Source organism: Lactuca serriola, chromosome 8 (assembly GCF_051521515.1).
Source record: "Lactuca serriola cultivar US96UC23 chromosome 8, Lser_US96UC23_V15, whole genome shotgun sequence".
NCBI lineage: Eukaryota > Viridiplantae > Streptophyta > Magnoliopsida > Asterales > Asteraceae > Lactuca > Lactuca serriola.
Window position 1 is genome coordinate 288434196 of NC_136415.1, and position 24833 is coordinate 288459028.

A 24833-nucleotide genomic window follows, 5' to 3' on the forward strand; every position below is an offset into this window, starting at 1 on the left:
GGCTCATACCCATCAAATTTAGCAGACAAGTCAGTCGGAGTTCTGGCTGGCTTACAGTTGAGCATACCCACACGTTCAAGGATGTCATTGACATATATCAGATGATCTAACAACAGAGCTACCAAGAAAATAATGAAGATCACCAAGATCAGTCATAGAGAACTCCGTACTCAAAAAGGAGATAATGTGAGTCAGCAACTGTGAAGAGAAACCGGTAAGAACAATATCATCGACATATAGAAGTAAATATGCCATATGTGATCCCTGCCTGTAGATAAATAAGGATGAGTCACACCTGCTATGAACACAACCAATGCGTGAAATAAACATTGTAAAACATTGAAACCATGCTCATGGAGCTTGCTTGAGACCATAAAAAGACTTCTGAAGAAGACAAATATGACTAGGTCTGGAAGGATCCCGAAAACCAAGAGGTTGTTGAAGATACACTGTCTGTAAATGACCATGAAGAAAGGCATTCTTCACATCCAACCGTCTAATGGGCCACTTGTGGGTGATAGCAATGCTGAGAACCATGTGAATGGTGGTAGGTTTAACCACAGGACTAAACGTCTTATCACAGTCAATGCCAGGTCGCTGACTTCTACCGTTAGCAACCATTCGTGCTTTATATCGCGACAAGGACCCATCTACATTAAGCTTCTTTTTGAACAACCAAATACAATTTATAATATTGGCAGCAGGTGGTCGTGGCACAAGAACCCAAGAATTGTTAGAGATAAGTGCATTATATTCTTCAGTCATTGCATTTAGCCAGTTAGGATCTTTAAATGCCTGAGAATAAGTCTTAGGGACAGGAGATTCGGAGTCCACATGAAGATTAAGTTTTCGAATAGGTTTAAAGATACCTTGTTTGGCACGAGTAAGCATGGGATGTTGAGATAAAGGATTAGTGATATTGGGTGATGAAAGCGGGGGAGAGATTGGAGAATTTGGAGAAGTTGGGCTACCAGGAGAGGAGTTATCCTCGGATGAGGGGTTGGCGGAAGAGAAAGTTTTGAGAGGAGATCGACTCTCAGAATTAATAGAAGTATTTTGTGAGGTAGGAATAAAAGGAATAGGTGAAGAAACATGATCGAGAAAAGAATAGGAAGGAGAGGTGTTAAGATTCATGGACCCGAAAGGGAAAATAGATTCATGAAAAACAACATGACGGGATAGAATGATTTGATTTGTATCAAGATTGAGACAACGATATCCTTTGTGATTAGTAGGATATCCTAGAAAAATGCATGGTATAGATCGTGGAGAGAGTTTATTGGGAGGCTCAATATGAGGGAAGCAAAGGCGGCCAAAGACACGAAGATGCGAGTAGGTGGGTTGTTTTTTAAAGAGTTTGTGAAATGGCGTGTCATTGTCGAGAGTGGTTATGGGTAGAATATTAAGCAAGTGAGCAGCCATATAAAGAGCTTCAACCCAGTAAGTGGGAGGAAGACGGGCATTGAAAAGAAGTGTACGAATGACATTATTAAGGGAACGAAGCATGCGTTCTGATTTACCGTTTTGTTGAGATGTGTAAGGACAAGAGAAATGCATTTGAATGCCATTTTGATCACATATTTGATGAAACTTATGATTGTCATATTCACCCCATTGTCACATTGAATAGATTTGATTTCGGTTTTAAAATGATTATTGAAAAAGGAACGAAAATGAACAAATTTATCAAAGACATCAGACTTGGCACGTAAAGGATATACCCACACATAATGAGAAAAATCATCCAAAAATATGACATAATATTTGATACCACTAGCACTTGCAATAGGACAGGTCCAAACATTCGAATGCACGAGTTCAACTAGACAATGAACTCAGGAATATCTCTATTGGCAGTTCTACAGTTATAGAGTATTGTAATCGTATAAAAAATCTAGCTGATCTTCTGCATAATATGGATGCCAAAGTTCCTGAACCTAATCTGGTTGCTTACACTTTGAACGACTTGTCTCCAAAATTTCGAGTTTTTGCCACCACAATCAGACATCGGGATCCTCTACCATCGTTTTGGGACATCAGGTCTATGCTTATTCATGCTTATTCAGGAAGAACAACAAACTCTTCAGGAGGAGTCTCGACAGTCCTCCCTTACAACTTCCGATAATGCTTCTTCTCCTCACACTCTCATCGTCGACTCTCAAAATCTGTCGCAATCCAACCATCGAGGGGGCTATCGTGGGGGACGTAATAGAGGAGGTCAAGGCGGAAGACACGATGGCCGGCAGTCTCACGGTGGCAACGGCAATTTTTTTCACGGGCAGCAACAGCAACAGCAAACCTGCGGAAATCCCTCCGGAAATTAGGTATACGGCTGGCATCAAGTCAATTCTCCAATCAATGGGTTTAATACACTCAATGATGCTCCAAATCAAATTGGGCTTCTCCCAACGCCTCCTGTCCCTTCTAATCCCAATAGATTTAGGTCAAAGTCCCTTCTAATCCCAATAGATTTGGGCCAAGACAATCTATGGTCCAACAGAATGAATGCAGCCCATCAACACCAATTTTTTAGCCCACAACAGGCTTATCAGATTAGCACCCCACTCCCAACAGTTCCCGTGGCCCAACAACAATAATTCAGCAAATCCGGAGTTCACGTCACTTCCTCAAATGTTTAACACTATGTCATTAAATGACCCGGGTCAAGATGACTGGTATATGGACACCGGTGCTACATCTCATGTTCACGCCAATGCAGGTATTCTCAAATTTGTTTTAGATAATCATTTATTTTCTTCATCTATATTAGTCGGGGACGAATCTTCTATACCTATGACTAAAATGGGCCTAACTATAATACAAAACAATACTAATATTTATACACTAACAGATAACAACTATAACGAAAGATCATCTCTTGACGTAATCTTGACCAAATACAAAGGTTTTCTACGAAAGTAGTGAGACAAGTTTTAGTACTAATCTTATACAAGTTGAAAGAATAGATCCTATTAAAACTATAAACCGATTCTCTAACAAGCTTTATAAATACAGAGTAACTCCAATATGATTATACATTTACTTGAGAAGTTAAATAACCTTTATTCATATTATTAATACAACATTTTGATGTTACCCTATTTATTCTTACATTTCTAGGAGTTTTTGTATGAAGTAATTATGATCACATTTGAGGTCGAGTTTGAACAACATAAATTTTCCCATCACGTACCACACCTTCAATATCTTGTGGGGATCCATATAACTTCTCTATGGCATCACCTGCACGAGCAATGCTCGAGAGGATTGATTTCTGGAAGTTTCCATCAACCATTAATGGATCAGATGAGTAATCAAGTACAACTTTTTCTTCTTCATCCATAGGCACACTGTAGTAACATAGAATTTTCAAAATATTAAAAATAGTTTTCATGAGAGGAAGGAATCAAATCTAGTGATGGTTTACCTATCGTAAAGTCCTGCACCAGCATAGCCTTCTAGATCTTCACCATTGGAATCAGATCGGAAGATAATGGATCTTTTTATGAAAAGCCCAATCGGTTTGCTTGGGTAACCCAAAACCTATAAAAAATAAATTTATATCTGATTTAGAATCACATGAAATGAAAATTTTAAACAAATTATAAACTACATATACCTTAGGAGAATCAAGTTTATCTTTCTTGGAAATGAAACTCAATGCTCGACCTGGATAAGCTCCTACCAAAGTCTCCCCAAGACCCTTTACTACCTGTAGCATAACAACAGATAATAAAAATGAAATTTTATAGAAAATAATTGAGATTAAATAATAATAATAAAGGAAACCTCGGCATATATCTCAGATGGGTCTCCAGAAGATGGATTTGTGGTATGAATAACAAATGCATAATCAGCATTTATTATTTCTTGAACCAATACAGCCATGCATAGGAGGTCATGATCTAGTTTCACTTTTCTTGTACTGAAGTAGGCTCTTTCGTTCCATTTTGAAGCCCAAACCTGAAAAATAAAAACCAAAAATAATTTTATTTTTTTTATTTATATAGTAAAAAGTACAATGGTATAATAAATTAAAAATCATGCTGTTCTAACCTTCTTTATAGCAGTCCATGCTTGTTCCCATCTTTTCTCACCTTCATCCCCTGGCCATGGCATGCCAGAGCTTTTTATTTTGTTTTTCAGCTCTTCTACCTAAAATAATAATCTCCATTATCAATCAGACAAAAAATGGAATCTTCTGACATGGGACATGTAGAAAAGACAGAAATACCCTCCTCGGACTTACCAGCTGGGGTGGTGGAACAAGGTCCAAAACTGTCTTGCGGATCTCCTCAAGGACTTCAAACTCTCCTGCTTCTAATTTTTTCTTCAAGATTTTCATCTTTTCGGACACACCCTGCAAATTAATGTATTTTTTTATCAAACCTTTTGAAATTTAAAAAAAAAAAAAAATTACACGAATGGTCCCTATGGTTTGGGGTAATTTGCACGTTTGGTCCCTAACTTATTTTTTTAACTCGGAAGGTCCCTACTGTTTGTTTTTGTTGCGCGCTTGGTCCCTGTCTTACCAAAAAAAAACTATTTTGCTCTTAATTTTTTTAATTTATTTAAATAAACACACCCCCAACCCCACTTCCACCTCACCTTACGGCTTACCTACCCCATTTTATTTAAATAAATTAAAAAAATGAAGGGCGAAATATTCTTTTTAGGTAAGATAGGGACCAAGCGTGCAACAAAAACAAACTATAGGGACCTTCTGAGTTAAAAGAATAAGTTAGGGACCAAACGTGCAAATTACCTCAAACCATAGGTACTAAAAAGTTAAAGTACCTTATTTTTTACATCAGAAAGAACTTTCTCAAAACTTCCAAAAGGTAAAGCCACGGAAGTAGGAATCCCAACCCACGATGGTACTTTTCCTTTTAGGTATGCAATGTTACGTGATTTAGCTCCAACCTTAAAACATTTCATTACAATTACAAAATAACATTAATTCAGAATATTATAATATAAACAAAGAATTACAATATAAAAAAGTAAAAAACCTCTCACCATTTCACTTGTGAACTCTTCAGCCGAAACAGCAAATTTACCACAAAACTCCTTTTTGACCAATTTTATATTTGATGGCAAACCAACTTCTTCCGAATTACTTGATTGTTTTAAGGAATTTAAATCTCCCTCTTTCACCTCACTAAGATCATCATCATCATCCAAACACAAAGTAAGATGAAAATTCAAGATTTTATTATAAAAGGAAATGATGTTTAGTTGTTTACATGTAAGTTATATCAGCTGAAGTAGGTTTTAGTTTTAACAATTTCCCTTGTTTTGCACGAAGATCATCCAAAATATTTGGATCAAAACATGTTGCAAAGCAGACTTTGCTGTTTCTTGCACGAACAGAAACATGGGATAGAACATCTGGCATATCGGGTGTTATTACAGCAACTGTTCCATCAGGGATTTCTTCTTCTCCTCTTACAGATTTTGCTACTAAAATTGTTGGTGATTCATAAGATTTGTTTTGAACTGAAAGTAACTCATCAACCACCACAATGTATCCAACAGCTTCAATTGGGCTGATTACCTGCCAACTGTATACAACAAGGGAAGCTGCATTTATAAGAAGTTGTTTATTTTTTTTTTATGATTGCAGATTGACACTTTGTAACTATAAAAGATTGGAAATTTTGATTAAACCAACCTCCCCAAATTAGCCACATTGCGAAGAATGGGGTCAAGTCGATTAACCAATGATGATAAAGAAGCAGCTGATCCTGCACGAATCATTTCTTCAGTAAATATGCTTACCTGCATAAATTATAATACCAAATTAGATCAAGATAGTTAAACATAAAGGCTACATTTATTACAGGGACAGGACAAGATGACAAGGGCATTTACGTCTTTTACACAGACAAAAGATCGAGAGCGAGTCCCTATCCCATCTAGTTTCGTCTTTTTGGGTGGGACAAAAAATTGCAATTATTGTCACACAAGTAAATTACACAAATGGTCCCTATGATTTGGAGTAATTTATACGTTTGGTCTCTAACTTATTTTTTTAACTCGGAAGGTCCCTACAATTTGTTTTTGTTGCGCACTTGGTCCCTGTCTTACCTAAAAAGACTATTTTGCCCTTGATTTTTTAATTTATTTAAATAAAGTGGGGTAAGTAAGGTAAGGTAAGGTGAGGTGGAAATGGGGTTGGGGTGTGTGTTTATTTAAATAAATTAAAAAATGAAGGGCAAAATAGTCTTTTTACGTAAGACAAGGACCAAACACGCAACAAAAACAAACAGTAGGGACCTTCCGAGTTAAAAAAATAAGTTAGGGACCAAACGTGAAAATTACCCCAAACCATAGGGACCATTGGTGTAATTTACTCTTTTCATACCGACATCAGTCACCGGCCCAGTCCAATGCATTCCAAATACAGTACAGTCTGTTATGTTATCATACCGCCCATTGGTCTAATCCAAGGCGGGCCCCAAGGTACTCAGCTGAAGGTTGCAAAATTTGATGATACAACTCCCCCTTGGTGGCAAGTGCAAGTCGGGTTCTATCAAGGACTGATTTTGCAAATAATGCCCAACTACCATCTCCAGTTTCCAACATGCTTAGTGCTTGATTCCATCCCTTCATAGCAAAAAGATATAAGGGTAGTTTGGTCATTTAGTGTTTTTGAAGAAATAAATCGGTAGAAACGAGAGGTTACCTTTAAGCAATATATCAGGTCCTCGTTGTTGTCTGATGAGAGTATGAGGTTCTCGAGAAGAAGAGTGATTAAATACATAACTTTCTGAAAAAGAACATTGTGGTCAAGGTTGAAGAGAACAGAAAGGGCAAAACTGGAAATAAGACGTGCTAAAATATGATTTACCTCTGGCTTAGCATTGCTCAGCTCTTCATAGCTCCTTTCAATGGCTGTCCTTACAGTAGAATCGAGGGCAATGTCCAAAAAGAGAAGATCCTTGAGACGATCATTTGGTTTAGATAGTAATGGCCGAAGTTCCTCACGTGCTTCCAGCAGTCCCTGGATATATATATAGATAATGAGGGTATTTTTGTCTTTTACACATATTAAAGCCTGAAGAGAGACTTTGGAATACCTCAAGAAGGGTTTCCACGTTCCTATCTTCCACATGATTCAAAACAAATTGAAGCAGTTCCTGTTTGAAACATTGTAAGTTATACAGAAATCATGGAGCTCAAAAAAAATTTCCCCAAATAAATGAAAATTACCGGAAATCCAGATGGCAGACCTGAAACAGGGTTGATATTCACCCCTACCATAAAACCTTGTCCCTGAATTTTTAAAAAAAATTAACAAAAATTTAAGGTTTGATATTTTAATAACTGATTTAAAGCAGAATGCTGGAGTCACCTCAGATTTATAACCCATGCAGTTTGATATCGCAGACTCAAGATCTGCACCTGAATGAACTGCCTGTGAACAAAAAAAAAATTGAAGGTTTGCAGAATATTGGAAAAATAAAAAAAGAAAAATAAAAAGAAAATAAAAAAACCTTTAATGTTCTCAAGTAGCTTCCCAAATCACGCAAGAGGCTTTCCTTTTGGTCTCTCCTGAAGCTTGGCTCATGGTGGATGGCTCGATCATAGCTTAAAAGTCTTTCTTTTGTTATTCCATTTGTATTCAGTGTGTTCCAGTAAACACTCATGTCAAAGTCATTTTTAATATAATCAATTAACGCCTGAAAAAAATAAAAAATGAGTAATTATTTATGGTTTCAAAAAAGATAAGTAGACTGGTTATCATTCAATATACCTGACAAATCACAACATCATCAGGGCTTGTGTTGTTGTGAAGTTTCTGATGCCATTCTTCCATCATTCCACCTGCACAATCATTATTTCTCTACACTTGACAAATAGATGAATATTAGTGAATTTAATGATTAAAAGGAATGTAATAAAGATTTTTTTTTTTAAATGCCACCTGGATCACAAGGATTTCATCTCGGATACGTTGACCTACATCTCCTTCACCTCCACGTCCAACAGTTGACATGATCATTCTCAGAAGCTCATTATATTGTGGATAATTCACATAAACATTTTGAAGCAAATCTGTGAGCCTATCCTGAGCTCTGCTTATCTCACTGCACAAAACATAGAAATGAAAACCATGGTTAAGTGACCAAAATACCCTTTTCATATGATTGAATTCCATTTCATTATGAGTTGTATCTCACAGAAGAGATGAGCATAAATAAACTTACCGAGGCTTTACATTGTAGTTTTTATTCCAGATTAGTTGTCTTGTAGCCATAAAACGCATCCAAACTAAAATTCCTGAAAGACCCAACTCACCAGTGTCTGTGGCTTCTTCCATCAAATCAGCTGCAATATTAAATCTAAGAGGAAAAGAAAGAATTCATGATTAATCATGTTTTGATATCAGAATGTTGTCATGAAATTAAAGAAATGCAAACCTATGCATGAAAGACTTCTGTGCTTCACTTTCCAGCCCTGCTATTTTGTCTAACAAGGCCTTAGCAGTACCCTTCCCATCACCTGCATCCTTCTTACAGAAAAATAATAATAATAATAATAAATACAAGTATGAAAAATGAAAGAATCAAATAACTAAAACTATAGAAATTCATTGATTGAAGATTAGATGGAGAAGAACCTTTATTGCCTTCTTGGGTCCAACAAATTCAATGTAGAAGTCTGAACCATTATTCTTAATCCAGCTATTTCCAGAAAAAGTAACAAAAGGCATCCCCACATAATCACCCTCTTCAATTTCTATTTCTAATGATTGTATCTGTTATACACAAGAATTTATCCACAGTTTAATAATTAATGATAATAATAATAAGAGGAAACTGCAGAAATGGTCCAAAAAGGAATCTTTTTTTAATTTGGTCCCTCATTTTGACACTGTTAGTTTTAGTCCATTAAACTTTTTATAAATGACCATTTTACCCTCCATTTTAAAACATACCCTTCGTTTCTCATCTGATAATCATCTAAAAGAAATTTTAAAAAAAAAAATAATAAATACTTCTCTTTGCAGACCTTGTTAGCTGAACCATCAATAGAGATAGTAGAAAATGGTGAGTCAGCGCATGTAGCTAAAGAAGAAGACCCTTGTGGTAACAAATTTTCAGGTGGTGCCTGAAATAAGTAAAATTATTAATGTTATTCACTTTAGGAAGTTGTACATATGCTTAAAATAAAGATTTTTTATCATAAGAAAGGGGGCAAATTATATATATTTTTTTTCTTTTTGTAAATTGTTCTAAAAAAACAGCTAGAAATATAGAAACTTGCCAGCCACTCCCCAGGTTTTTTTGACAAAGCCCAGTGAAGAGTGAGTGGCTCTTTGAATCCTGTAGCCAAATGAACTCTTATCTTACTAGAAGCCTTTGTCACAAGTACCTAAATAAAACATACAAATTTTTTTTAGACATAATGCAATTAATTTAACAACAACAAAGGTCTTTTGTTACTAGAACCTACCAGAAGCTCATCATCAGCAACTCTGTATGTCTTTTTGTTCAATATATTTATGTCACTTTGTTCCTCTATGAGCTTAGAGTAAAGTTCCAATGCAGAGAAAGATTTTGGTGTCATGGAGGATTTTTCCTCTACAGACTTTACAGAAACTGGAATATGTTTGTTGAGAAGTTGCATGAGGTCCCTCTTCTTTCTTTGAATGCTTTGAGTTGAGTAGCTTCTAGTTTCCTGATGCTTTTGAACCTTAGTTTTTATCTCTCCTTTGGTAATTTTCTTTTGTTTGTCATCATTAGAAGTTCCAAAATCTTTTTTGGAATTTTTATCATCTTTTTTAGTAAGCCTTGCTCTTATGTCCTCTATGGAACTCCCCCTAGAAATGTCTTCATATAGTTCTGCACGAGCTGCTTCATATTCCATCTGTGAGTTGTTAAATTACTTCAGTAAAAATTGCATTTTGTAATGTGTAGCACTTCTTAAATTGGCATTGATTGAAAGAAAAGATACAAGAAATGTGAAATTTTACTTGCCTTTTCTTGTTCTGGTGAATACATTTGTTTCCCCTTCTTTTCCCATCTCAAAAATGCTTGAATTTGTACAAGGTCTTCGGGAATTACAACATTTGAAACTGGATTTTCCCTTGAAGGCAGCTTAACATGGAAGTTTTGACCATTATTTTTGTACCTAAATGGGAATGAGTGGAGAGATTGACTAATTGACTAAAAAGTTGAATGTGCATTTTAATACCAACAAGTGTCAAAAAGATAGGCTTACCATTTATTCTTTGCTTCATCTACTATTAGGAACTCTAGAGCTTGAATTGAAGGATCATTAATCTCTACTTTCAGGGATGAACTGGAACCAGACTATGAAAAAGGACATGAAGGCATAAATTAGTTGGTGTTTATACCCAAAAAAAAAAAAAAAAAAAAAAGATTTGTTCCTCATGTAGAATCTTGTATAATTATTTTTTAACTGTAACTTACTTTTATAAAGGGGGTTCTAAGAGCCCTTTCCTTGTATACTTTAGTCCCTTCAGGACGACGATTGGGGAGTACCCATTTTCTGTAACAGTAGAAATGAAAGAAGAATGTGAAAATCATGAAAGGTTGAACACAAATTTTAAACCTAGAAGAATCACAGATATTTTCACAAGTGAAAGCTTACTCCTTTACATTCCGTAGACCTCCCCAATGTAGATATAAATGGTCCCTACTATTAGTGAGCTGAATCTCTACCATTGGAATAGAGGATATCTTAACATCAACCTGTATGCAAAAATATGGTACTGATTTTAGTAGATAAAGTGTATGAAAGTTTTATAATTGAATTCCCAAGAATTTAACAAGTGTTTCATTCAAAGTAAGCATGTACATCTCATGTCTTAATCCACATATACCTGCATCTCAATATCTTCTTCCAAGATAAACTTTTGTCTCAGTTGCTACAATGAAAGAAAAAAGAGTATTAAACCATGTAATTATGTCACCAAAAAAAGAAAACCGAGTTCAAACGATTGTTTAACAAGAAGCAGTGAATGACACACTTATAGCAAATCATTCAAAGATCTTTACTTGATACATGTGCCCATTCTATGCCCTTTTATGATTATAAAATATATATATATATATATTTAAAGCAGAATGGTAAAAAGAACTAGGTAACAAAAGCACATATCATAATAGTTTTAGAACCTTTCCATGTAGTCATGTAGAGCAGCATATTTATTGTGTAAGATGCATGCAACGTATATAATTATATTAGGAATGGTGTTTGGCATTCGTGTGATGCTGCTGGGATACATGTATGTTCTATGTTTAGCTTTACAGATAAACGCACATAATCAAAAGATTTAGCATTAAAGTATCATCTTAAGTAAAGTTTCACAAAAAGGAGATAACAGCGCGCTTTAAAAAGATACGATTGCCATAATTTACAGCTATAATCCACTGGAGAAGATATAAAACGTCAATAATATTAATGAAGTGACAAAAAGGTACCTCGGATGCCGGATCGGTGGCTAAAACAGCTTGAACAACGTCAGAAAACACTGGATTCCGCAATCCTGATCTTCGCAAAGTCAGTCTATGACCACGGAAATCGCTGGATAATATAGACGACAAAGCCGACGACGATGACTTCCGTATCAGAGAAGTAGCTTGAGCTTGAAACAAAGTATTTCCGCCAATGCAACTACAAGAATTTTTTTGACTTTGATGCTGTAAAACTGGCCCTCGAAGCAAACTATGCCCTACTGAATTGCTCATATTCCTCTCTTCCTTTAATCGATTCAATGTCACTATCCAACAAAAACTCGTGACAGAGCAAGAATCAGTACCATGAGTATACATACTTTCACAATCTTAACAAACAAAAAGTTCACCCATAAACAAACACAAACTGCATCAATTCAACCCATATATACATTGATTAATCGATAAGAACAAAAAATTAACGTAAAATCGTGAAATTAACTATAAGAACACGGAAATTCAGTTAAATGGCTGTGAGGTTGTCGAATTAAGAAACGATAATGTCTGAATTTCGGTGAAATCTTACCTCCGATCAGACTTATTGGGATATGCACAGTGTATATCTCGAAAAGAGAGATGGGTGATGGAGGTTGAAGAGAGTGGAGGGAGTATTATTTTAGTAAAGAGTGCGGTTGAGAGAAGCTTCAAAAATTGGGGGAAAAAAGACGTCGGAAGTCGTATACTAATTTTAAAGGCGATGGAAGTCCTTGTGTTTATGCTAATCGACATAGAACGCCTTTAAGTTTTAGATTGTTCTAAAATGATCACTAATGTTGTGTGGCTTATTCTTTGATGGGTTTGGGCAAATGATATGGGTGAAATATAAAATAAAGTTGTTACAAGATTATATTTTACGATACGATACAGTGACATATGTGGTATGAATTTTGATTTTCTTTGTACTTTGACTTGTATTCGTGATATGATTTTGACATTTGATTTCAGCGGTTTCACTAATAAAGGCAGAATCTCTCCTAAAGCCCATCATACATTGTTGAGTGTCTTTTTAGTAAAATTATCCAAGACATAGAAGTTCACTTCGACATGACTATTAGGCAGAAAACAATTTTTGGGTGTCTAAGGGCATTACATGCTTAGAATTTTCTTATGACTACTCATATTGACGGTCTTAGCCAGCGTATGTCGTCAGTGGAGTATTGTGTTATCCTCAGGTATCGTCTTCTGATTCTTTTATTTCCGATTAACAAGACAACCCCTTTTTTGTCGCATGGCATGTTTGGACTCCTTTGGAGATCATGAAGTTCATTATAGAGATCTCTTAGGTTTCGAGTACCAACATAATCTAGTTATGGATGTTCTTTTCGACATATTTAGGCACACTTAGTTTGTGCCAAAAAATAGTCGCCTATGAACTTTTTAAATGGCCCTTTGGAAGGAAGATCGACATTTAGACCAACTAACGTTTTAGTTTTTAGATGGACATGAGGGAAGCATGTATGTGGAGATCTAACAAGGGTTTACCCTCTTGCGGCTTGAAGTGGGGTTCATTATGGGTCAGGTTTCTTTACAAGTTGTCTCATGTAAAGTGACAAAACATGAGAAAATGTCCGTCCTTATGTATTATTGAGTTAAGTTAGGGCTTAGGCCCTATTTTCTAAAGGGCCCCACTTAACCCAAATACCTCTCTAATGTTGATACATTCTCTTCCCCATTCGCTGATACGTACACCTCAAAAATCAAAAGCGACGATCACACTTATGTTATTCTTCCTTCTTTCTCCATTATTGCACTATGATTGATTAATTCTCGATTCTTTCTCCATTATTTAAAATCTACATTGTCACGAGAAATATTAAATGGGTTAGCTATTTTATCAATTGAAAAACATTTAGTAAAAAAAATTTATTATGAAAAATTTATTAAAGAATTTGCATTTACAACGGCTAGAAAAATTAACTTAATGTCTTAAATATATTCACAAAAATATATAAATAATAAAAAAAATTAACTTTACAATTTATAAACTTTTTAATTTATTATTCTCAGTTTCAAACCTAGATAAAAGAAAATTGTTTATAATATTAAATATAGTAAATGCCAAATTACCCCAAAATTTTGATTTGTCCAAGCCTTCAAATTAGTTGAGTCACCTCTGCATGAGATACTATGCATGAAAAATCAACACATGTTTATACCTTTTGCGTTTAATATTTTCGGTTTTCTTTCATCATATGATGTGGAACTTCTTAATAGAGTACAACAGGTCATGCATAGTAATGTTATGACCCCAAAATTTATGAATATTGTTTTTAAAAAAAATTAATTTTGTCATCCAAAAAAGATTAATAGGACAACTTGTTGTCCATTTATCCGTTATGTCGATGTAAAACTTTTATAATTTAACATTATAATACTGATTTAGTATCCTTCCATTAAAAGGAAATTATACACATGTAGTAACTTATATATATATATATATATATATATATATATATATATATATATATATATATATATATATATATAGGGCTTAGGGAATATGTGGCTGTCATGTACCTAAGCTTATATATAGAACCCTCCAAACAATGTAGTTTTGATCTATTTATATCCAAACTAATCATGATCTCTTTTACTATTCTTCATTAATCATGTGACTTACTAAATCGATCAAATTTATGTTCTTTTTCTTCATTGTGTTTAAGAACTTAAAGTATTAAAAGTCGTGACCATTTCATCAACCCTACTAAATTCTAAATGAAAACTAATAGAATAAAAGATAAAAGAAGAACATGTCATAACTCAATCAAGCTTTTCACAAAATCATTGGATATATTTTTTCAATTGAAATACAAAATGCTTGAGTTATATTCGTTAAAAACTATTGGTTTTTTATTTTCTTTATAAACTCAATAATCATTTGCAATAAAAACATATATAATTGATCTTTTTCATACCATAATTGAACTTAATTCAATGGTATTCTATTAAAACAAAACTAAGATAAAATGAAATTGGATTTGTTTTGTTTAAAACTACGTCGTTTAAAAGGTTCTATACCTAAGCTTAGGTACATAACAGCCACATATTCACTTTTCCCATATATATATATATATATATATATATATATATATATATATATATATAGAGAGAGAGAGAGAGAGAGAGTTAGGTTCAAATGTTTTCACTATCTATTGTGTGTCTGTATGATTAATTCTGGACGAATCATTTTAGTTATTTTAAGAAAGTAATTAATGCTTATTAAATGCTGAAGATGTAATTAATACCTATTATATCTTCAACATGTAATATGCATTAATTACTTTCTTAAAATAACTAAAATGATTGGTCCAAAATCAGTCATACATGCACACAATAGATAGTGAAAACAAAATAACCTAACCCTATATATATATATATATATATATATATATATATATATATATATATATATATATATATATATATATATAATGTTTAAAGAGTATCATTACGACCGGTAATTATGGGTTTTCCGATTACATCAATTTGTTAACTCATTTTCGTTTTCTATTGTACTCATTTATAAATGAATTTACATAAAGCATTCAAAAAATACTATTATTATTGACAATTAAATGTTTTTTTTTCGGTTTTTAGCAACTTTTGATCTCTAATCATCTTCTTCTACGTCGAGAACGAACAAACACCACCATACACTTCCTACCACTAACATCCACCTCCCAACATCATTTTATTTTCGTGAAGATTCAACTACACACAAAAATTACAAATCAAACACAGAAATATGGAAACCCACGACTAGATCTCGAAGAAGACCAAAATCAAATCAAACTAAATTTCTTCACCAATCAAAAACAAATGGTTTATTCATATTTTGTTTAGGAAGAATTCTTAACTTACAACTTGAAATCGATATCCTATATCATAACCGGGGTAGTAGAAATCAAAATCAGAAACCATAGTAAATTGATTTCCCCATATCTTGTTTGGGAAGATATTTTAAGAAAGATCCAAGATTCATTCACATATTTTTTTAGAACCCACATCAAACCAGAAAAACAAACCAAAGTTGTTTGAGCTAGTTTTATATCCTTTATTTAAGTTTGTTTTAGAAGAGCATGTAACAAAAAACATATTATGTTGGCCGGAAAATATCGTTAGAAATCGAGAAAATCTTTAATTGCCAATTATAATGGCGTTTTATGTTTTATGAAATTTAATTGCCAATTATAATGGCGTTTTATGTTTTATGAAAGTTTATTTGCTTAAATATGTATAAAAACGAAAATTGACTAATTGTAATTAGGAAAAACTTTAATTGTTGGTCATAATAGCTTTTTTATTTTACGTAAATTTTATTGGTCAAACGTTTATAAAAAAACGAAAAATAACTAAATGTATATAATTGCAATAGTTTATTGCATTCATATGTCATTATCCTTATTGTATATATCATACGATCTAGTTGCTCACTTTAAATTACAGGGTAAAGATAAAAATAATAATAAAAAAAGGCATCAAGTCAATATTAAATCTAAAACTCTTAAGCATATATAGTTAGACAAAAAAAAAAAAACTCCAAAATTCTTTATTATTGTTTGTTGTTGACGAATTCAAATACAACCACCAATAGTTACACTTCTTTAAGACTATACATCATGTCACTAATTACAAGTCGTGATAGCTTTAGCAAAAGTCCTTTAAGGTATTACATACACTCTAGGTTGGTATCCAATTTTCTTACTTTCGCAACTTTGGTCTTTATCAAAGCTTAAAAATAATAAGTATTCGATTAAAATAAATTTGAAATACTATTTCATAAAAACATGGATATTACAATCTTTCACTCACAAAAGATTTCATTATTAAACTATAAGCTAATTACAAAGATAAATATGAATATTTAACATTCGTTCCATTTTCGGGCAATCAAGTCAAATTCGTGTTGAGATTTTAGGAGTTATACGTACAAAATTCCAAACCAAGGATCCATATGAAATGCAAAATAAACCGATGAAACCTTCATTAAAATTTCGGGAGAATTCAAAAGTCTGCTGTCATTCTCTTTGTTTCTCTCATTGGATTGTAATCCTTCATTAACACCACACACACATGTGCCAATGCCATTTTTTACAATATAAGGGGGTGTTGTTGTAATTCAGTGAACGACAGAAGCGTACAATGTGGATCATGCAACAGTTAAAGGGGCATTAGAGTAACTTCGACGGAATTATAAACAAGGACACGTGTTGGAATGCAGTGAGTGTACGCTTGGTCGACACGTATTTTCAAGCTTTATCACGTGTGATATGCTGAATAAACATGGATTTGCCAAAAATAGCTCGGAAAGGTGGCCCCGTGACTTGCATTGATATTTATTTTCTAACTTATATTAATTGTAAGGAAAAGCCCTTCTGTTCTAAAGAAACTTTCAATTAACCCCCTGAAGATAATATATGTGTTAGGTTGATTTTTATGCATCATTTTAGCATATTTTTAAAATTATTTTCACGATATATTGTGTATATTTAACATGTATTTTATACGTTTTATTACATCGTTTGGTATGAGACAATTATACTCATTTAAGTTTAATTTCTATGTATTTATGTAAGCTGATAATAATGTCTATGAGCATCGATAGAAGTCACTTGCAAGGCCTGACAATTGCGATTGAAATCTTTATAATATTCATGATAAAGTAAGAAGACAAAGCGATTTAATTTTTTTTTTTTGTTTTTTGGAAATTTGGCAGCAATGCGCGATCTTCGTAAATTGATTGGATCGAAAGGTAAACATGGTTCGGTTGAGTTGAAGTTTTACTGGTGTCTACCTAACTCATAGATCTTTAATCGGAACCGTAGGATTGAGCTTGGAGGACATTTGATACAAATTTGGGCCTCATGAACAACAGCAACCGAATCTGCCCGGAATATGTTTTGACAGCCCGTTATATGGTTGTGTTTGGCGCGCCACAGCTAGCTTATTTTTTGAACTTTTTTATGTTGTCGTGTTTGGTAAGCCAAAAAATAGCTGATAAACCAACTTATATGCTAGTTTTTTGAAAAGCTACTTAGACTAGCTTTTTAGGAGTTTTTTTAAAATTTTCCAAATACGCCCCTTAATTAATTATAGAAGCACATATTCTTACATGTCTTTTTATGTAATTTTATATATTTCAACTAGCATTTCAACTAGTTTTACCAAACATTATTTTTTATCAACTAGTTTTTTATTTAACAGCTACCTTTTCAGCCATCAACTAACTTTTCAGCTAACAGCTAACTTTTCAGCTAGTCCGCCAAACATAGCCTAGGCCTTTTAAAATCAGCCAATAAATCTAACTTTTAAACACATTCTTGGCAGCCCACTTTGATTATCTTCATCCCAATGTCATTAGTTTAGCCTTCGACTCTCAAATAAAATAAAAAGCCCACGTTTTGGTCTCAGAAAAAGGGATGGGTTATATATATATATATATATATATATATATATATATATATATATATATATATATATATATAATTAAATCACCATTCATAAATTAGCAAATAATTAATTAATTAATTAAATCAAAAAGGGAATTTCTTGTTTTTTACACTTGCAATTACGGAAACAAAATAAATATATGTTGACCTAATATCTCTTCTTTATAACCATCGACCATTAGCAGACATACATCTGCATCCCTCGTCTTGCCACTGTCATATCTTCTTCTTCCTCCCTCTCCATCGTCGGCTTCGTATTCCAACACCGAAATCGGTCTATAGATGTCGTCGTACACCAACATCATAGCCCTGGTATGTTCTTGAACTCAATTTCTAATTTTTAAACCTAATTTCGGAGGGTTTCGGGGCTAGAGAGAAGTTCTAGAGAGAGAGTGAAGTTATGGGAGGTGTGAGGAATGAAGAGGGCTTCACCTCTTATTTATAGGGGCTGGAGGGTCACTCACGCCGTGAGTTTCTTGATGCTCACGTCGTGAGCCAGCTGGAGACAACCAGGCACAACCTGGTGCTGACACGTGGCATCGCACACAGGGTGGAAATCAGCCAATTTTCAAAAATTCATAACTTTTGCATACGAGCTCCGTTTTCAACGTTCTGTTTTTTCCACGCATAGGTAAAAACAAGATCTACAACTTTAATTTAGACTCCGTCGACTAACTCTCGACCAATCTTGAATTTAACAGTAGGAGGATATTAGACTGTTAAATGACCGCGAAGAATTCGTAACTCCTTCATACGGACTATGTTTTTGTCTGTCTTTTTATCGTTGAGTTCCTATTAATGATATATTCAACTCTCATTTAGGCCGCGTAGGCCAAAAACCGCTCGAACTAAAATTCAAGTTTCGGGCCTTGCGCTGCTATGCAAAATCTTAGAAAAAATCATAACTTCCTCATACGAAGTCATATTTGGGCGTTCTTTTTATGGACGCTCTCGGTTTAAGGTATACTAAAAGTTTTGTTTAGATTACTAAGGCTAAAAAATCATCTATCATAAATTCACTATTTACGTCTCCAGTGCCGTGTCGATTTTGTCGTAAAACTTTGACGGGCCATAACTTCTTCGTTATAACTCGGATTCCGGCGTTCTTTATATGTACGGAACCCTTGTAACATATACTAAAATTTGGTTAATATTAATCCTTCTAATTAATCTTTCATAAAAAAAAAATCATTTTTGACGCTCATTGTCTCTAAATTGACTAGTCCGGATCTGCGGGCGTTACAATTATCTCCCCCTTAGGATGATTACGTCTCGGAATCATCAACGAAACAGGGCTTGTATAATGATTCCATACGTTATCTCTTCATCCTAAGTAATAATCGTAACTTTGATGTTTCTTCGAACGAGTATCTAACTCTAAGACTTCCTGACTGCAGGCGGTGCTCGATCTTGCACTTGTTCCCTATCTCATGATAGACTCCAAATGATGACCCTCAAGTCACAATCTCGATCCTTACTGGAGACTGCTTCTTCTTTTTAACAAACTTATGATAAGTTATTTTATTACCACAATGGACCGGTGTGTAATATTTTAATGACCTATCATCGTATGTTCCCACGCTTAGACTCAGGTCTCTTAGAGTCTTCCAGAACAGACTATACATTTCTTCATGCTCTAATCACATCTTAAAAGGTAGCATCTCTAGCTACAAACAACCGTCGCAATACCTCTACTAATCGCTTTGATTAATTCTTCTGGCTTAAGTCAGGTGCTACATTGAACATGGTTCTCGGAACCACGTAACATACTCGTCGTAGTCAGGCTCAATTTGGTATGACCACTAGGGTCGAAATAACAATCATCTTCTTAGTCATTACCGAAACGATGGTAACGACATGCTTGAATAAAACAGAATCAATTACTAGCTTCTTGGTAACCTTGTGACTTTCCCTGATCCAAGTGTGAGTCATGTGCTTCCGGTAGTATAGGCCTCTACTACCATTCACACCTACTCATACTCGTCCCAAGTATTGTCTCGTAGTTTTCCAAGTCATTATCATAAAAAAAACAATTTTAACACATATAAATGTATCCAAACAATCATAAAATTTTCCCTAGACTGTACTAGGACTTCTTCCATGCGTATCTTCAATCATCAATTCTACATCAACTCGGTTGGTGGTGGAAATGCCATACGATGGGACAACTTCGGGAATTACACTAATCGTTCCATCATCCCGCCAATCGAAGGTGTACTTCGAACGTACCGTACTCCTCTAAACATACTGCCTGGCGTATTCTAAAGGCAAGATACCACTCTTACGATATCTTCTGATAGGTGTCATTCAATATCATAAGACTTTTCATTTTCTTTATTTACTCAATTCTCTATGAGTCTTCACCATGATGTTATTTTCACGGAAGCATGCATTCAGTGCATCGAGACGAGAATATAGATAAAGAAGATTTAGACGTGTAATCCTCCTTATTACTCTGAAAAGTTACATGCCATTTCTAATACCGTAATCTAACGTTTAGTAATCTGAACACATAAAATTTCCAGATCTGGTCAGCAACAGACCATAGATCCGATCAAACGATAACATCATAAAACATCACAATCATTTAGCACATAAAGCAATTTAGGCATCTTCCCTAAATGAGCTAGTGCTCGTGTCTATTTAGTTGTACTTTCCTAAAATTTATTAGAAAAACTCATCACCATCATTGCTTAGCATTCTAAGTTTAAGTCTAGAAATAAATCCATATTCCTAGTTCGCTTAAACTAATGCTCTGATACCAGCTGTGACATCCCCATTTTCACGGCCAGAAAAGACCGATTTTTGTTTATGCTTTATAAAAATCTGAGTACCTCTTTTAATAAAAATATGCGGAATTTGTTCCTAGTAAAACATGATAAATACGTTATCAGGGCATTTTCGAAGAAATGTATATTTATTCATTTTAAAACATTTGGGATGTCATCGTCAATACATAAACATAAGCATAAACAAAACTTACATTCATTATCACTAGTGATTTATATCTCCTTAATCTCTAAGTGTAATGTGACTTCATATCAACACCTATGATATACTGAGTGGGTCAGGTTGGAAAACCTGTCGAGTACATAGGGTTTTCAACCCACAATAATATAATTATTATGTCTAATCATCAAATAATTAACCCAATTACCCATCCCCATTCTCTTCTTTAATCTTAAGGATCTACCCTAAGAGTCAGCTATTCTTCATTCATTCATTCCTAAGGATTGTCCTAAGGAATAGACACGAAGTCCATCGTTGCCTATGACACAACTGTCAAGTACATCTGCTAGTTCTATCACTTAGGAGCAACTGCCAGGATTGTGACATTCTCTATGAGGCGCATCTATCGGTATTGTCCTTTAGGCGCATCTGCCCGGGTTATGAGGTTCTCTATTAGGCACTTCTGCCGGTAGAGCCCTTTAGGCGCATCTGCCAGGGTTATCTCGTTTATTAACAGTATCATTTTCGAGAGTCCACTCGCAATACATGTCAATGGGTTTTTTAGAGTACACCGGTGAACACATCGTTCACAACATCTACAGGTTGCGGGCCTGCTAGTGTTCCACTGGACTGTCTAGAATAGTCCGTGGTTGTCATCCATACTCTGCTAGACGACGGGGCTAGCATTTAGGAACAAGGATTCTCACATCGTCCACCTCTCACCCTTACCTCATAGTCTATATCACCTCTCAACTCATCATCCAACTCATATTTCATCTACCCATGTTTTACCCAACATATTATGTAGATATAAATACATATACAGTTTAAATCATATAAAACTTGTATAAAATCGTTCATCCAACATAGATAGCAAGTATACAGATAATATGCACACATAGCACGTAGTTTATATAAAATAATTCATATCTATATGTAAGATGAAAGGGACCATGCACTCACTTGTTAAGGTGGTGATTCCGAACTCATACAACGCTTCGTTACTCTTAACACAATTTTCCTTTGACAAAACCTAGTATCATTACCACTAGAGTTTAGTCTATTATTTACCGAGACTAATTAATAGTCTAGATATTATTACTATTATATAAGCATTAAACAATACGTATATAACCCATAATAATAGCCCAAGTATTTATTATAAGGTCCTAATAACATTACTATATTGAATCATAAGCTATACTAAAGATAGGTTAGGCGTAGCTCACTTACAATGAGTTTTTCTCAGAACCGGGCACCGCTGGAGCAGCGTTCCAGAGCTGAAAGGCTCTTCTTCTCAAAGCCTTCAGGTACTCCGGGGCTTCCGCCTCGTCTTAGGGAGGTTCCCTAGGCTTTTCGGGGGGTTTCGGGGCTAGAGAGAAGTTCTAGAGAGAGAGAGAGAGGGAAGTTATGGGAGGTGTGAGGAATGAAGAGGGCTTCACCTCTTATTTATAGGGGGCTGGAGGGTCACTCACGTCGTGAGTTTCTTGATGCTCACGTCGTGATCCAGCTGGACACAACCAGGCACAGCCTAGTGCTGACACGTGGCATCGCACATAGGGTGGAAATCAACCGATTTTTAAAAATTCATAATTTTCTCATACGAGCTCCGTTTTTGACGTTATTTTTTTCCATGCGTAGGTAAAAACAAGATCTACAAATTTTATTTAGACCCAGTCGGCTAATTCTCGACCGATCTTAAATTTAACAGTAGGAGGAGATTAGACTATTAAATGATCGCGAAGAATTCGTAACTCCTTCATACGGACTCCGTTTTTGTCTGTCTTTTTATCGTTGAGTTTCTATTAATGATATCTTCAAATCTCATTTAGGCCGCATAGTCCAAAAACTGCTCGAACTAAAATTCGAGTTTCGGGTCTTGCGCTGCTATGCCAAATCTTAGAAAAATCATAACTTCCTCATACGAAGTTAGATTTGGGTGTTCTTTTTATGGACGCTCTCGGTTTAAGGTATACTAAAAATTTTGTTTAGATTACTAAGGCTAAAAAGTTCTCTATCATAAATTCACTATTTACGTCTATTGGTGCCGTGTCGGTTTTGCCGTAAAACTTCGACGGGCCATAACTTCTTCGTTATAACTTGGATTTTGGCGTTCTTTATATGTATGGAACCCTTGTAACATATACTAAAATTTGGTTAAGATTAATCCTGATAATTAATCTTTCATAAAAGAAATCATTTTTGGCGCTCATTATCTCTAAATTGACTAGCCCGGATCTGCGGGCATTACACCAAGTTGACCAGGAAGGGTATTCCCTTTAGTTGGGGGCCTAAGCAGTAGGCATCACTTGAGAATCTACATTAGAGGTTGTGCGAGGCCCTAGTGCTTGCCCTACCAGAGGGAGGTGAGAATTTTGTAGTTTATTGTGAGGCATCCATTGCGGGATTGGGGGTTATGTTGATGCAGAGAGGGCATATGATATGCTTCGAGGCAACTGAAGCCTCACGAGGTGAGGTACCCCACTCGTGATTTGAAGTCGGGGCATTGGTTTTCACCTTCAAGATTTTGCGCCAATATCTATATGGTGTTCGGTGTACCATCTACACGGACCATAAGAGCCTGTGATACCTTATGGATCGACCTAACTTAAATATGAGGCAGAGGATATGGTTGGATGTAGTGAAGGACTACGATTTTGAGATCTTGTATCATCTAGGAAAGGACAATATGGTGGCCGATGCCTTGATCCGGAGGGCAGCGAGTATCTAGATGTGAGATGTATGTATGAGGATGACAATGATGACTCCAGTTTTAGAGATCTTTAAGGAAACACAATTGGAGGCCATAAAAGAAGAAAACCATAAGAGTGAGCGGGTGATCAGTCAGGTTTCGGCATTTGATATGGATAGTAGAGGGCTTTTGAATCTTCATAGGCAGGTTTGGGTACCATATGCGGGTGGGGTAAGGCGGATTTTGATAGAGGAGGCTCATAAATCGAGATTTCCTATCCACCCGGGGGCTACACAGATGTATCTTGACCTGAAGCATAATTATTGGTGGCCATGTATGAAAAGAGATGTGGCATGGTTTGTGGAGAGATGTTTGACCTGCCGAAAGGTCAAGGCAGAGCACCAGTGCCCTCATGGCAAGGTGCATCGTCTGGAGGTTCCCCTATGGAAGTGGGAATAGATCACTATGGATTTCATTACTAAGCTACTGAGGACTGTGAGGGGTGTTGACACAATCTGAGTGATAGTGGACCATTTGACGAAGAGTGCTCACTTCTTAGCCATGAGTGAGAAATCTTCTACAGAGAAGTTGGCTGATATTTATGTTCGTGAGGTGGTGGCTCGACATGGGGTGCCGATATCTATTGTGTTTGATTGGGATGAACGCTTTACTTCCAAATTCTGGAAGAGATTTCATGAGGAGTTGGGTACACGACTACATTTTAGCACCACGTACCACCCACAGACGGACGAGCAGAGCGAGCGAACGATTCAGACGCTCGAAGATATGTTGTGCACCCGCGTTATTGATTTAGGTGGGATTTAGGATGCCTATCTTACTTTTGTTGAGTTCTCTTATAATAACTACCATCATGCCAGTATCGTTATGCCCCCAAGCTCCATTATGGTCGGAGATGTCGAACTCCTATTTGTTGGGGCGAAGTGGGCCAGAGAGTCATGGGGAGCACGAAAGTCATGCTCAAGACGACTGAGCTCATACATCAGGTTTGACAGAGACTTTTGATCGCGCAAAGTCGTCAAAAGAGTTATGTGGATCGGAGACTCTCTGAGTTAGAGTTTCAGGTGGGGGATTTTGTGCTCCTGAAGGTATCACCCTGGAAGGTTGTTATCCGCTTCAGGAAGTGGGGCAAGCTAGGCCCCAGATTCATTGGCCATTTTAAAGTGTTGGCCTGTGCGGGCAAGGTGGCTTATCGGTTGGAGCTACTGGAGGAGTTGAATCGGATCCATGATACAT

At 35.4% G+C, this 24833-nt stretch overlaps 1 protein-coding gene across 3 annotated transcripts; it reads right to left on the reverse strand.

Annotated features, from left to right (window-relative positions):
• Positions 1–2972: 2972 nt before the first annotated feature.
• On the reverse strand, positions 2973–12172 carry LOC145069782 (alpha-glucan water dikinase, chloroplastic-like). 3 transcript variants are annotated; one of them, XM_079016727.1, is made up of 32 exons: positions 12016–12172; positions 11457–11755; positions 10856–10900; positions 10624–10724; positions 10443–10521; positions 10231–10322; positions 9987–10140; positions 9463–9876; positions 9274–9381; positions 9019–9117; positions 8627–8764; positions 8427–8518; positions 8214–8348; positions 7931–8093; positions 7760–7849; positions 7500–7685; positions 7358–7420; positions 7216–7278; positions 7083–7142; positions 6854–7006; positions 6689–6772; positions 6433–6609; positions 5675–5781; positions 5247–5564; positions 5020–5161; positions 4798–4923; positions 4250–4360; positions 4057–4155; positions 3790–3963; positions 3620–3712; positions 3428–3543; positions 2973–3350 (listed from the first exon to the last, which is right to left on the reverse strand). In XM_079016727.1, the coding sequence occupies exons 2-32, from the start codon at positions 11721–11723 to the stop codon at positions 3146–3148; spliced, it is 4254 nt and encodes a 1417-aa protein (XP_078872853.1). In that variant the 5' UTR covers positions 11724–11755; positions 12016–12172; the 3' UTR covers positions 2973–3145. The 3 variants fall into 3 exon arrangements, with proteins under 3 accessions (XP_078872853.1, XP_078872852.1, XP_078872851.1); XM_079016726.1 differs by lacking the exon at positions 12016–12172 and having other exon boundaries at positions 8427–8515; positions 11457–11822; XM_079016725.1 differs by lacking the exon at positions 12016–12172 and having other exon boundaries at positions 11457–11822.
• Positions 12173–24833: the final 12661 nt, after the last annotated feature.